General features: G+C 47.0%; 1 protein-coding gene across 2 annotated transcripts in view; it reads right to left on the reverse strand.

The window, feature by feature from the left end:
• Positions 1-15461, reverse strand: part of PLCB3 (phospholipase C beta 3) — a 71432-nt gene that overhangs the window by 33636 nt on the left and 22335 nt on the right. For both annotated transcript variants that reach the window (XM_083590987.1, XM_083590986.1), the window contains exons 4-14: positions 14964-15107; positions 11702-11781; positions 10951-11004; positions 9110-9185; positions 8742-8842; positions 7327-7493; positions 5458-5604; positions 4823-4980; positions 3424-3506; positions 3217-3301; positions 2101-2284 (exon numbers count right to left, since the gene is read on the reverse strand). In XM_083590987.1, the coding sequence (XP_083447113.1) occupies positions 2101-2284; positions 3217-3301; positions 3424-3506; positions 4823-4980; positions 5458-5604; positions 7327-7493; positions 8742-8842; positions 9110-9185; positions 10951-11004; positions 11702-11781; positions 14964-15107 (1279 nt within the window). The remainder of the gene's footprint in view (positions 1-2100; positions 2285-3216; positions 3302-3423; positions 3507-4822; positions 4981-5457; positions 5605-7326; positions 7494-8741; positions 8843-9109; positions 9186-10950; positions 11005-11701; positions 11782-14963; positions 15108-15461) is intronic.

Consider the following 15461-nt stretch of genomic DNA (forward strand, 5'->3'; position numbering starts at 1 on the left):
AGGGAGGGGAGCCAAAAACCGCTGGTATTTCACATCAGAATGGATGGAGAGGCCCTGCAGCCCCTGCTCTCCCCCTTCCCTTTAGCCTGACAGACCGACTGCTGCCAGATGCCAGCTGAGGGAAGGGTCTGATGGAGATGCTCTTTCAGGAGAACAGATGGGGATACCAGTGATTGAACCTGGCACATGAAGAACATACACTCCACTACTGAGCTATTCTGAGCCCCTCACCCCACCCGCCATCTCCGTGCTCAGTGGGGCAATAACGTTGCAGAATTATTTTGTCTTTCCCTGGCTAGCCAAAAGCAGAGCAGTAACAATAATAAGAAAGATAAAACGGTCGCTTCGGCTTACACATCATAGATTCTAGTTGAAGAATGAGTTAGCTGCTCAGGCAAGCCTGGACTCATCTTTTGCCAGCTACAGATGAAAACAGATGCTCACCTGAAAAGGTGGGGACAGACTACAACCAGTACATCACCGCGGTGCTTAAACGTTGGGCACTGTGCCAAATTCAAGGTTCTGGTATGAATTTACAAGGCCCTTAACAACTTGTGGCAGGGATACCTTAAGGGAGTTCCCAATTCTTCACATCCCTGCCCAATCACAGAGTTTTGCAGGGGGGTGGTCTTTGTTCGTGCCCCCCCAATGGCTCAGAAGCATGGCTTACTTCCTCCTGGAGCCATGCAATCCGTATTGTGGGCCCAATTCTGAGATCAGACAGGCCTCTCTCCCTGTTGAACTTCAGATGCTCAACAAAGACCTTTCTATTCTAGCAGGCATTTAAATAAGTTGTATAAGAACAAGCACGAAGGAGGTTCCCAGCCTGCTCATAGGTCCTTAAAATATCAGTGGAAACAGTTGGTCTTGGAGAGTATTAACCGCTTCCAATTTTAACCTGAAGATTGCCACTTGTCCAGTTTTAATTTTAATTGTTTGAATTAATTGTGGGATGTATCTTAATTGATTGATCACTTGTATTATGCATATTGTCTTATTTATATGATGTTAGCCACTCTGAGCCCAGCTTTAGCTGGGGAGGGTGGGATACAAATAAATATTATTATTATTATTATTATTATTATTATTATTATTATTATGCCTATTTATAGAACCTTAATCTCCCCCCTCCCACATCACAATCCTTTATAATAATAAAAAAATTCAATACTTGGTACAGATATGACATCCAATATAATAAATTCCCACAACTGAGACAGAATGTGCATTGTAAAATAAAGCAGGTATAAGTTATTTTGTTTTCAAACCAGTGACCAGAAATGCTTAAGAACTGCATCTGACCACAAGAGTCTTTTGCAAAATCAGAGGCAGTAATTTACCATTTTGTGTGTTAAAATATAAACAATGAAGTAATGGAGAAAAATTTCCACATTTTATCTCCTCTAGCCTCTCTATTGCACTCTGTCGCTTTCTCCTCCACAGCTAATCACCAAATTCTACTCCCATCGAGTAAAATGCATGCAGCGTCCCCTTTGTGAAGCAACTTCCATGCATGTAACTACAAGTAAGAACCTGCTTAGATCTGATGTTTGTTAGCCCGTGAGTTTTGTTCTAGATGGGACACGGGTGGCGCTGTGGGTTAAATCACAGAGCCTTGGACTTGCTGATCAGAAGGTCGGCGGTTTGAATCCCCGCGACGGGGTGAGCTCCTGTTGCTCGGTCCCTGCTCCTGCCAACCTAGCAGTTCAAAAGCACATCAAAGTGCAAGTAGATAAATAGGTACTGCTCCGGCAGGAAGGTAAACGGCGTTTCTGTGCGCTGCTCTGGTTCGCCAGAAGTGGCTTAGTCATGCTGGCTACATGACCCGGAAGCTGTACGCCGGCTCCCTTGGCCAACAAAGCGAGATGAGCACCGCAAGCCCAGAGTCGGCCAAGACTGGACCTAATGGTCAGGGCTCCCTTTACCTTTGTTCTAGATACCGTATCATTTTGGACCGACGGGTTCTTTTATTGACTGTGGTGAAAAACTGCCTTGTGACCGTATACGGTTAAAAAATGGTCTATAAATATTGGAAATAAATAAATGCACACACCTATGTCCAGGGAAAAAAACAGCTCTGCAAATAATTAAGACGCATACCTAGCGCAGGAGAGCCTGGCTCACCCACTCCGGATGAATCGCTGTAGGAGCTGGGTGTCTGCTCCAGGAGCCTTTTCCGAATGCTGCCTTCAGATCCCTTGCCGTGCACACGGCGCTTCTTATTTTTCACCAGGATCCGGCCCAACAACTCCTGGGGACTTGGCAAAGCTACGCCAGGCTGAAGCTGCGGGGGGGGGGGAGCGAAATGGAAGATGTTAAGATGTTAGCAAGAGCAGGAGATCTTCACAGACTAGGAGACAAGACGGGTGCTGATGCCTTCAAAAGATAGATCTATTCACAGAAGGGAAGTAGGTGTAGCTGAGTGGCAGAGCTGTTTTGCATGCAAAAGCCCACAGGTTCACTACCTGGCAGCTCCAAATAAGACCTTGGTCTGAAATCCTGGAGCGGTGCAGCTTGTGAGTGTGGACAACAGTGAACTAGATCAGGGCGGCCCAACTTTTCTTACCATGTGGGCTGCAAGAGTACTTCAACATGGAAGTACTGGCCGCACAATGCCTTGTTGAGCAGGGGGGAGGCCAAAATTTGACACCCCAGCCCTCACACTGCCTTTCCAAATTCAGGTAAACAAGGGCCTGACGCTCACCCACCTCCTTCCCAAAGCTGGGAAAGCACTAATTAGGCTTTGGGAAGGAGGCAGGAGGACTCTAGGACCCTGTCAGAGCCTCATACCTCCTTCCCAAAGCCCAGCATCTCTGAGTGATGTATGCAGCCCTTGGGACTACTCTGAGCTAGATAAACCAAGAGGATGTATTCACCAGATGCCCATTACTTGATTTGTTTCTCCAGGCCGAACTCTAATTCACTGAAGCTGTCAACTGAGCATGTGCAATGGCTGCCCGAGCCGTACACACCTCAGCTTCACCACAACTTCCATTTTCAAATTGGTTGGAGGCTGGTTTGAGGCAAAGCACATCAAACAGAAGCTACAGGGTACCTGTGGATTGTGGCTAACATCAGGCATACTCGGTTTCAGAAACCAGCAGTGCGAGTGAACTGGAGTGGTCATCTGTACACAACCTAAGTAAGGACCGCAGCCGCTCCCAACCAACCCGCCCACATGTCATTCCCCTGGTTGATCTCGCTCCCAGAACACACCGGATATTTATCCAAAGGATCAATAAGGAGAGCGTCCCCAAATATGCTGCGGCAATACTCTGCCATCTTCGCCTGCTGCTTTGCCCTGGGGAAGGAAAACAAGAAACACAGAGGAAAGGTTATCAGTCACGCAGGCCTCTCTGATCATACAGCGCTGTAAGGAGGAGAGGGGCGAGGATGACAGTCTCAGACAAGCCAATTACTCACGAGTCAACGTGGTTCTCAAATGAGAGGATAACAGGGAAAGGTGAAGTCTTGAAGGCACTTTCAGCAATGGCCTCTATGACTTCCTGTAACAGAGTGAGGCAGGGAAAGGGGTTAAGGCAGAAGTGGGGGGTGTTTTCCCCCTGAGGGCCATATTACCTTTTGGGGGCCACATGATACTGGTAGGAGGGGCCTGAGGCAAAAGTGAGCAGAGCAACCTTTGCAAATTTTACTTTTCCACAATAGGCTGGTGTCTTTGCACACACAAGCCCCTCTAGCCTCCATTCTGACAAGAAGAGGGACATTTGAGTTCAAGAAAGTACAGAAAAAGTGAGATGCGAAGCAAGGCCAGTGAAGGATGTGGCCTGAGGAGAGGGGGTGTGGTATGTGGAGAGTACTGAGGGCTTGGGGGTGCACATTGAGCCCCCAGGCCTGAAGTTCCCCACCACTGGGTTAAGAGGTCAAGAGCACTTATTTGCTTACAGTGAAAGAGTTTGGGGTGGGTGGGGGGAGGTTGCTACAATGGACAATAAACTTAAGAGGAAGTTCCCCATCGATGTGCTGACATGTTTCAGGAGGATTCTGCTCCCACACCCAGGCCTGGAACAAAAGGCTGAACACATGGATGGGCAGCCTCGCAGCCTCTAAACACATTGATGGACTACAGCTCCCATCATTCCTCGCCATTGGGTCATGCTGGCTGCAGCTGATGGGAGCTGGAGTCCCACAGCAGCAACTGGGAGAGCCACAGTTTCTGCTTCCATGACTAAAATGATATCAAGCAGGGACTGGACCTCTGAGTTCTCACCCTTGTTGGATAACTGGAGCTTCCATGATCAGAGGCAGTCCAGATCTCCACCTGGCTATGCCAACCTTGGTCTCATCGGTTGCAAATAAGCCTTTTAAGGTAATATTCCAAGCTTAACTCAGGAACAGGTGTGGGGAACTGTTGGCCCTCCAGATGTTGCTGAACGACAACTCCCATCAGGCCCAGCATGCATAATCGGTGGCCATGCCTGAAGGGAGTTGTCGTTCAGCAACATCTGGAGGGCCAACGGTTTCCCCAGACTTGTTTAAAAAGGACCCTCCAGCTACAGATTTGGGATGCTTCCTCCTCCCAGTTTAAAGCGTGAGGAGAAAACACTCCCTTCCAAATAAGTTGTGGACAAGGAAGGATATCATCACCTTCACTGCCAAGGAACAGTACTCATTTCAGGAGTCTCTCAGCGTCCCACCCTCAATGGGACCCCTGCTAACTTGGAAGGGGTGCAACAGGCCAAGTAGACTGCCACTGATCACATGCTGAAAAACTGGAAATGGCAAACACAGGTAGGAGGGTGGGCACCCCTCTGTTGGCCTTGGGGACTCTTGCAAACAGCCAACCGGGCTGGGTGCCAGTTACCTTGAAAGGGATTTCAGTCGTCATGGTGAATCCGTGTGTGATGAAGGGCTCCTCGTCTTGGGGGCGCCCCTTCCAGCAGTCCAGCTCAATGCAACGGCAGCCACTCAGCAACACCTGCCGGTACATCTCCACTGAGGAATTGCCTGTCAGCTGCCCAGCTTTTTTGAAGGGAGAGGGAGAAGATGATGGGGAAATGTTAGATGCCTGGGGAGAGGAGAGACAACCAAGCAACGATACCAGACCTCAAATCTTTAGACGAGGCAAAATAAAACGTGAAATAAAGAAGGCCAGTAACTCTGAGCACAGAGGAAGACACTTGATCTCCAACAGGGATGCATTTTCTGCACAGCTGGTCTCTCACAAAACAATTTCACCTCAGGATATAATGAGGAAGAATTGCTCTGCCACAAAAAAAGGGGAATTATCTTTCTCAACCCCTATTTTCCTACACCTCCCAGAGTTCCCTGGGACTGACTGTGAGACGCCTCTGAGAACTGCAGTGCTGGGGGGAGAACAGAGGGTCTCCTGACAACTCTTGGCTCCCTTAACAAACTACAGCTCCCAGAAGACTTTGGGGGTAGCGCAGGCGGCAGGCACCCCCATTCAGGGCAAGTGTCTCTGTTCGGTGCACGTACCTGTGAGGTAGGTATTATGTGAAGAGTTAATAAAGTAGCTGCTTAACGGCTGGGTCATGTCGTCACTTAAATCCAGCTTTTCGGGGGGCACAATGGTGTTCTCTTCTCCCCCCAGGTAGCGGCCAAACCCTTCCATTGACATCTGGTCTGCAGAAGGACAGACGGGGAAAGAAAAGCAGGTTTATAGAAGTAGGCAAGAGAAGAGGCACACTGAAATAAGTGGGGGCAGGACTGTGTTTATCTGTGCCCCACTTTTATTTATTTAATACATCTATACACACACACATACACACACACACACACACACGACTAGGGGTTGCTCCCCCTAGCCACCAAGCCCTTTGCCAACCCTCCTTTTCCCACACCTAACCAAACTGCCCCCCTCTTTGCACCTCATTCACCCCTTTGTCTAACCCCCAAGTCCATCCCCACTCCCCTCAGTTTGCTGCGGCCCCCTTTTTTTGGTCTTCTTTCTATGCATATTTTTTTAAAAAAAAATTGATTGATTTTCCAAAATTTATAAACCAACAAATAAACATAAATCCTAACTGTCATTATTCCACTCTTAATAACATTGTTACGTGACTTCCTCGAATCTCCCTGGCTGAATTTCAATGTATATCATTGTAACAGTTTTCCAAAACAAATTTCTCGTAAAATTTACTTAATCAATTAACGTCTTTCTTTCTTTTCATTTTAAATTTAAACATATTATTCTATAAGATCACATATTTAAATCCTAAGCCTATCTGGTATTTGCAAGTATTTCTATTTATGCTGCAGCCCCTTTTAAAGGAGGGGGGGGAGGCTCTTCACAAAGCTGTTTGCCAAACCGCTCTAATAACAATAATATTATTATTTGCACCCCACCCATCTGACTGGGTCGCCCCAGCCACTCTGGGCAGCTTCCAACATATACAGAAACACAATAGAACATCAAACATTAAGCACCTTCTCCCTTCTCTTAAACAGCTTGCCTGGCCTGTCTGCCACCCACACTGCTTGCTTGCTCCCTTGCCTGCCATTATACTGGGATTGATTTCTTGCCATTATTATTTATTATCTTTATATACCGCCCTTCAACTCAGAGTGGTTCGCGAGTTAAAAATACAGGATAAAAGCACAAAATAAATAGTTAAAATGAAAACTAAACGAAAGAATAACAACACACATGCCCCACCAAACCCCACAAACACATTTAAAAGGCTGTAGAATATTAATCAGCCAAAGGCCCAGTTGAAGAGGAACGTTTAGTCTGGTGCCTAAAGGTATATAATGAGGGCTCCAGCTGAACTTCCCTGGGGAGAGCATTCCAGAAATGGGGAGCCACTACAGAAAAGGCCTTTTCTCGTGCTGCCACCCTCCGGACCTCTTGTAGAGGAGGCACACAAGGAAGGGCCTCAGAGGAGGACCTCAGGGTCCAGGTCAGTTTATATGAGGAGAGGCGGTACCTTGAGGTATGAGGTCTTTTGGCATGGCCGCTGCAAACCATAGCATGCAACAGCCACATTTTGCATGTACATAGGTCGGTATATACACTCTATAATACATGCACACCCTCCTACACCCACACAATAAAAGACATAAACACACACCCACACATACACACAATGGGTGTACACCCCCCACTTTATATCTATTTACACAAACACACCCACAGACAAATGGAACTAAAAAACAGTAACAACCCTACAATACAGTACAAAACAATACCTCCCACCCAGTCCAAAAAACAAAAAAATTGAGCAGCACATTTTAAAAACATCCGCCACCACCTCCACCCGCTCTGTATTTCTCCATCATCATCATCACCACCACAACCTGCATCTCCCAGCCCAAATTCTGGAGAGGGGGGGGGGGCAGGCTCACCACGCTGCTGGAACTGTTGGTTGGGCTCATACTTGTTGATTAGCTGGCGCACCTGCTCCCGAGTCAGTGGCGGGTAGAGGATCTCGTTGAGACGGGGGTCTCTTTGCTTCTGGTTGATAAAGTCCATCAGCTGGTCCAGACTGAGGTAAGGCTTCCCCTTGGCTCCGCTGTTTGCAAAGGAACAATCAGAGGGAAGGCAGAACAATGGCGCTTTGGCCGGTTCCAAAATTTGCAACTGATAAAGGAGGCACCCCCGCCCCATAGAATTAACAGAACAGAACAATTTGTGATTGCCCAAGCCAATTCATGTAGTCGCCTGAGAGACTTCAAAAACGCAAGCCAAACCGTTCGTGCAGAAAACAGGAAGTTTGCTTGTTACTGGAATAAAATGGTCGGACAGGACAACATCAGGTCGGGAATTCTGGCCACACTGAAAGGGCACCAAGAACTACCAACCCAGAACTACCTAGAGCAGTGTTCTTCAACCTTGGGTCCACGGATGCTGTTGGACTACAACTCCCATCATCCATAGCTACCTCAGCCAATGGTCAGAGACGATGGGATTTGCAGCCCAAAACCATCTGGGAACCCAAGGTTGAAGGAAAGTGGTCTAGAGGAGAAATGGGGATTTGTGGTCCAAAAACATCTCAAAGGCCATAGCTCCCATCAGTCACAGCCAGCACAACCAACAGTCATGAAAGATGGGCATTGTAGTAGCCCTACACAAGCAGGGGCTCATGTCTCCCCTCACCCCCAATATAGGGCACCCCCAGACTGGTGCTTTTTTGTGGGGGGGGGGGTTCTGCAGCATGTCACTGACGTAACAACAGTATGTTTGTGGTGCATTTATACTGGACTGTCCACACGTTATTCCCTTTTATTAGTCGTTCTGTGATGCTTCCCATCTGAAATGACACTCTTGCATTATAGCGCAATGAAAGCAGGGTGAAACCTCCCACCAGAATGACTGCAGAGTGTATAAAGTTACAGGATCTCAGTAGGAAGTTAAGGGATTGGAAACGAAGCAGTGTGTCCGCCCTGAAACGGTACAAACAGGCACAAACGGTACTGAAAGTGGGATTGCATATAACCACTCTGATCCCATTATCACGAATTATCATCAACGCACAATGAAAAGGACACTTGGAGAGGCCCTACAGAACACAAACATGAACATTGCTTATTCGGAATGGCATCTTGTTTAATCAGGATTATATTGGTTTTTGTGTAACTGTTTTTGCTAACATTTGCATAATCTGTTATCAAACAGAGGAAATACAAAGACACGCTGTACTCTTTTCCACAGTAATCCTCAAAACAAGAGACCAAGTCCGTTTCCTCGCTTCAGATATTCTGTCCTTCCACACTACTGTCCGTCTCTCCCCCCCCCCCGCCCCGACTTTCCTTTTACTCACATTTCTAGCAAGATCTTGTCTATGTCTGGGCGAAGGCAAAGCTTGTTCAGAAAGCGTTCAAAGATCTCCAGGGTGAACTCTTCAGGTTTGATAGATTCGCTCTAGGGAGCCGGAGAGGAATAAATAAATAAAATAAAGACAGTGTACCCCAGAGAAAACACTACAGTGCTGGGGAGGCCAGGTGAGGATCAGGGGCAAGGAGAAAGAAGAGAAGGAAGAAATCAGAGATAAGAATAGAGTCAGGGAGTTAGGCTGGCTTTATGGCAGCAAGACCAAGATCCAGGAGGGAGGGATGAGGAATGCTGGGAAAGGGAGGAGAAGGTGAGCAGCAGGCAAGAAATCAATACATTTTTAAAATAAAGACATACCCTGTTAAAATTAAGACCGCAGGACTCCAGGGCCGTCTCCACCCTCTTTTTGTCAGCTGAGAACATTTTCAGGATGCTACAAAAGGAGGGAAATGGGAAGCTCTTTATCAGACTTGCAGAGCTCATGAAGGTGGAAGCAACAAGCCAGACATGTCGGAAGGAGACCAGCAAAACAGAAATAGGCCAAAAAAGGGAGAAGAACATACGCGATACAAAAGGAAGGGTAGCCAAGGCCGTGCCTTCCAGATGTTGTTGGACTACATGTCCCATCATCCCCAGCCGCTGGACATGCTGGCTGGAGCTGCTGGGGCTTGGAGTCCAACCATTTGTGGAGTGTACCATGTTGACTATCCTGGAGCTAAGCTTTTTTTAAAAGAGAGAGAGAGAGAGAGAAGCAAAAGGCATCATGACTGCGGTATTCAAACAGATACAGTGGTACCTCGGGTTAAGAATAATTTGTTTTGGAGCTCCGTTCTTAACCTGAAACTGTTCTTAACCTGAGGTACCACTTTAGCTAATTGGGCCTTCTGCTGCCGTCACACAATTTCTGTTCTCATCCTGAAGCAAAGTTCTTAACCTGAGGTACTACTTCTGGGTTAGTGGAGTCTGTAACCTGAAGCGTCTGTAACCTGAGGTACCACTGTACGGGTCAAAGGCCACCTGGGGCCAAAGGACAGGGGGAAGGAAATTACCGTATTTTTTGCTCTATAAGACTCACTCCCCCCCCCTAAAAAGTAAGGGGAAATGTGTGTGCGTCTTATGGAGCGAATGCAGGCTGCGCAGCGATCCCTCTTGCTGTTCTGGCTTCTGGGATTCAGAATATATTTTTTTCTTGTTTTTCTCCTGCAAAAACTAGGTGCTTCTTATGGTCTGGTGCATCTTATAGAGCGAAAAATATGGTAAGCTTCAATGGAGCTGATGGGCGTGGGGTGGAGAATTTCCTTATCAGGTTGTGGCCTACTGGTGTGCACTCTCCAGTTTCCCTCTGTGTATTTCGCAGACTGCACATGCAAAGAGCGAAAGCAGCTGTTATTCACAAGGAAGCGGGCCTTACTGCTGGGAAACCCACTAGAGAGTCAGAGCTCACTCTTGAAGCGGTGAGCTGCTTCAAGAGCCATCTGGAGTCCCAGCCCCTCAGCGGGTCTCCAAAAGTAAACCCTGCCCAACCACACACCCCTGGACACTGTTTCAAACTGGTAATTCTTCAGTAGGGGCAGCTGCTCTTGCAATTAGGGATGTAAGAAGGCACCATTTTCAGTTCCATCCTGCATTTGCTGGATGTTTCCGTTCTGCTGCAGTTCACTTCCTCTACAAGCAACATTATTTGTCTTGCCGACTGCTATGGCAAAATTGTGCACTTTACATAATTAATTATGTGATTATGTAATTAGTTACATAATTAAATTATTGTTGTCATTACAGTATTCCACCTTATTCATTGCAACACAAAGGAAATGCAATGCAAATCGGGGGGCGGGGATGGCGAGAACGTAATCAATTACGTATCATTTACAGACTGAAAGCAGAAATGGCGAATACGGATCATAATCGCCAATTTGATTTCCATTCCAGACATGGGGCACATAAGGGGACACCTGCAACTTCTGCTCCCATTTCCATTGGAATTCTCTGACATCGCTGTTTGCAACGCCCACTGGGAGTTGAAGGGTGGCTATAAATAGAAATAATCTCTATAGATCGAGCGACACCTCTCTCTGAGCAACAGACCCTAGAAGCCGAACCTTCATCAGGGCACCACACAGAAAGTGGGCCTCAGGACAGAAGAGGGAGGTGGGGATAAAGCAAGCACAGCAGTTTTGTGGGTGAAAATATAACCTTACTTTTTGACAGGGATCCTTGCATCCTGATTGACCTGGATCTTGAGCCGAGTGTACCTGTGAGGTTATAACTGAGAGTCAGCTGTATGGCACAAATTTGCCTTCCCTCCTACTAACCTATGTAAGGCAGAATGGAGAAGGCTGTCCAGCTCAGTCGAGAGAGCAAAGGATCATTGTGTCCCTCCCACAACTGCGATAAGATATTTTAATTCCTTATGACTGTCCCCTTTCAAGCAACGGAGCCCCACCAGCCCTTACAACAGGCACGGAAGATAGTTGGCCCTCCAGATGTTACCAAAATACAACCCCCATCCACCCCAGCAAGAATGGTCAACAGCCAGGGATGATGAGAGATATAGTAGTTCAGCACTATCTGGAGGGCTGAAGGTTCACAACACATATCTTACAGGTAAATAGGTAGAAGATCCTATACTTTGGCCTGAGCTACCAACAAGAAGCCAGCCAAACAAACCACAAAGACCAACAGCCCCACAGGACACAAATCCAGAGGGACATGGGAAGCTGCCTCATACCAAGTCAAATCACTGGTCTATCTAAGCTCAGTATTGTCCACATTGCCTGGCAGTTGCTTACTGGGGTTTCAGGCAGGGGTATCTCCCAGGCCTACCTGGAGGGGATGATGCTAGGGACTGAACCCACAACCTTCTGCATGCAAGGCAGATGCTCTGTCACTGAGCTGTGGCCCTTTCCCAGGAGTCTCCACCCTGTTTAAAACGGTAGAAAGTCGACTCACGCTTTTTGCAGGAAGGTGTTCCGCGAGGCGTTCTGAGCCAGGATGTTTGTGGATAGTTTGAACAGCTCCTCGGTCCACAACTAGATAGGAGAGGAGAGGCAGAACAGGGTGAGGCCAGCCGCTCTCATCTGCCCTTCCCCATCCCATTGGCACCCTCGGGCCTAACGATCCAGCCCATACCCTCGAATTCGGATCATTAAGCAGGGCAGCCATACAACACATGCTGTCCAAGTTTGGCATGGTTAAAAAGAGAAAAGCTGTATCATTTGGAACTTTTTGAAGTTACAGAAGAAGGGCTATATTTATATTCATTACAGTAGCGGCATTTTTGCACCCGTGCCTCTAAGCAACTTACGCAATAAAAAGAAAACAATGACAACATTAAAATAAGATAAAAGCAGCTATAAACAAAAACTAAAATACTCAACCAACAATATATTTAAAAGGAACAAGTCCTACCCGCCCCACTTAAAAGAAGAGCACAGGAAAGGTCACGAACATAATTATCCTCCCAATTAGAAACCATTAAGCCTGGGTAAATAAGAATGCTTTTTGCCTGGTGCCTAAAAACAGACAGTGATGTGTGTGCCTCCAGGTGTGCCTCCCTGGAGAGAGCATTCCACAAACAGGGAGCCACCCTTGAAAAGACCCGGTCTTTCATCTCCCATGCCTCTCTCGGAAGGGACGCAGATGATGAACACAGAGTCTGAACTGATACTCAGAGTAGACCCACTGAGAATTACGGACATGGCTAAGGTCATGTACACACTTCAGATTACAGAGGTACTTCAGGTTAAGTACTTAATTCGTTCCGGAGGTCCGTACTTAACCTGAAACTGTTCTTAACCTGAAGCACCACTTTAGCTAATGGGGCCTCCTGCTGCTGCCACGCCGCCGGAGCACAATTTCTGTTCTCATCCTGAAGCAAAGTTCTTAACCCGAGGTACTATTTCTGGGTTAGCGGAGTCTGTAACCTGAAGCATATGTAACCTGAAGCGTATGTAACCTGAGGTACCACTGTACTCTGCATCAAGTGCACCTCAAGGGCTACATTCAATCCATATATATCTTAGGAAACACAGTACTGCGTTTTGATGAGTCCCCCCCCCCAAAAAAAAACAGGTTCAAATTGAGCAGGGGGGTGAAAACAACCTAGCTGCATTTTAAGCCAGTAATGTATACACAGCCCAACTTAGGCCCACCAATTTCAACAGGTTTGCTCGGAGTGAGGTTTAGCCAGCTATGATTCAAGGAAAGATGCAAGAGAGAGGCTTATAAATTGTGCATAGTATTGGTATTTAAGTGGATATTCCCCATCAGTCCTAGCAAGTGTGGCCAATAGCCTGGGATGATGCGAGTTTTAGATCAGCAACACCTGCAGCCTCCGAGTGGTTTACAAGGTCAGTTTGCTTCAAAACACACACTTAAATTCCTTAACCATCTCTAAGGGAAGCGGCTACTACTGACATATACACCCCCCAAAAAGTGCACTATTAATTAATATTATTATTGAATATTTCAGTTTTTTATTCTCTCTGCTCCTCCATAAATTGGTTTTAGAAACCAGGACTGGGTTAGTGTGGGGGGAATACAGGAGCAGCAGCCAAAACCCAGAAAGAATATGGACACCTATCCTTACAGCATCAGTGACAAAGCTGTAAATTAAAGCCAATTCTAAACCAAGATTGATTAAGCAATAGAACTGTAAGCGCATTAGAGGAACAAGGTCAAAGCCTCAAAACTGGGGATGGCCATTCATTACAAGACACTAGTGGAGGGAGGTTGTTTTGTATTCTCCAGCCTGAGATCATTTGTGACCTGTGAAAGTATCTAGCAGGTTCAAACAACTGGATTCTGGGTTAGTTCTTCTCTGGGGGTGGAAAGTCTGGTCTCTCTGGATGTTGCTGAACACCAGCTCCCATCATCCCTGACCATTGGCCAGGCTGGGTGGGGCTGATGGGAGATGGAGTCCAGTCCCACAGGTTCCTCCTGGGGCTGCTCTGTGCATACACTCCCAAGTGCACAGTTTGCAAGGAGTGTGAAAATGAAGTGTCAGGCAGCTAATCTGCAGTACCCCACAAAATAAAAAAAATAAAAATGACAAGGCGGATTCTGGAACCTGGAAGATCAGCGTAATTTATCACAACATGGTCTTTACTTGCAGATTAATTCATACAGATTTATCATATAGATTTACCTTATTTGTCCCACGCACTGGTTGCCAGTCCAGGCCCAGTTCAAGTTGTTGGTGCTAGCATACCAAGCCCTAAATGGCTTGGTATCCAAGTACCAAGAAGATGGCCTCACACAGTATCAGCCATCTCAGATCCTGTGACTCGCAGGTGAGGCCTTGGTGGTGGTACTGCCCAGATAGCACACCCCTATGAAAGGGCCTTCTTGGTGGTGGCCCCTTGCTTGCGGAATGCCTACCTTGGTGTGCAGAGTCTGTCTCCTTCCATATCAACATTCGGGAGGCATTTAGAGACATTCCTGTTCACTCAGGCCAAAAGATACATTTCCTGGCAACCCTGAAATCATTGGCTGAGATAAATTTTTTTTACTGCTTTTAATGATGTTGTTTTAATGATGCATTTGCTGCCCTGGGTTCCTTTGGGAGGAAGGGGAGGTTATAAATTGAATAAATAGCGGTAAGCAACAACGGAGGCAGCCGCAATGCTGGAACTGGGATGCTAAGGCACTTATATGAAGAAGAAGAATCCATCTCGAACAGAAGAACCGGCCTCATTATTTAATGGAAGGTTACTGTGTGGCAAAACCTTCCAGATACTGGCTCCATTTGCATTGTACATTGACAGCAGCCTCATGCCATTTTAAACAATCATGGCTTCCCCCCAAAGAATCCTGGGAACTGTAGTTTAAAACTGCTGAGAGGTGTTCGAAGACTCCTATTCCCCTCACAATTCCCAGAGTTCCCTGGGAAGAGGGGCCGATTGTTAAACCACCCTGGGAACTGTAGTTCTGTGAGGGGAATGGGGGAGGGTCTCCGAACCACAGCTCCCAGGATTCTTTGGGAGAAACCATGATTGCTTACAGTGTTATGCATAGTGCACATGGAGCCACTGTTGGGATTCCACCTCTCAGGTACTCTAACCACCAACCATGCTGGCTGGGACTGATGGGCACTGAAGTTCCAACATCATCATCTGGCAGGGCCATAGGTTCATCCTTGTATTAAAGAACTGTTGCTTTCTTAAAAAAAGAAAAAGAAAAAGAAGAGTTCAGTGTGACACTCCTGCCCTACCTTGGCCGTATCATCCGGAACAACTGCCATGAAGTTGAGGAAGCTGACGTTGACAAAGTCTGGACCGTGCACGACCGTCACCAGCATCTCCTCGGGCCGTTGCTCTGGCCCCCCAAAGCCAAGAATCTCCCGGATCTTCGGGTCCTACAGAAATCAGAGTGCAAAGGAGAGAAGTTAGCCTGACTGGCACCAATGGCATTCCCAACCCTAGATGCCTAGCGAATGCCGTTAAACATGCACTTTTTGTGTTATGCAAATAGCAGCCTGGGACCTGGCAAGTTAACTCTCTTCCCTCTGCCAGGTGCCAACAAAAACTACCTCTCTGGAGCTGTTCTTTGCATTTCACAGAAAGCTCCCATTTCAAGCTTCCCTTGGAATGAAAATAGCAGTTTCAGAGGAGGGAGGGACAAGGAAAATCTTTCCATTTCGCTTTCTCTTGGTTTGTCATTTTCCCCATCTTAAATGCAGTTCCGCACATCACTTACTTTTCCAAAAACC

This window comes from Podarcis filfolensis (genome assembly GCF_964270895.1).
Source record: "Podarcis filfolensis genome assembly, chromosome: 16".
NCBI lineage: Eukaryota > Metazoa > Chordata > Lepidosauria > Squamata > Lacertidae > Podarcis > Podarcis filfolensis.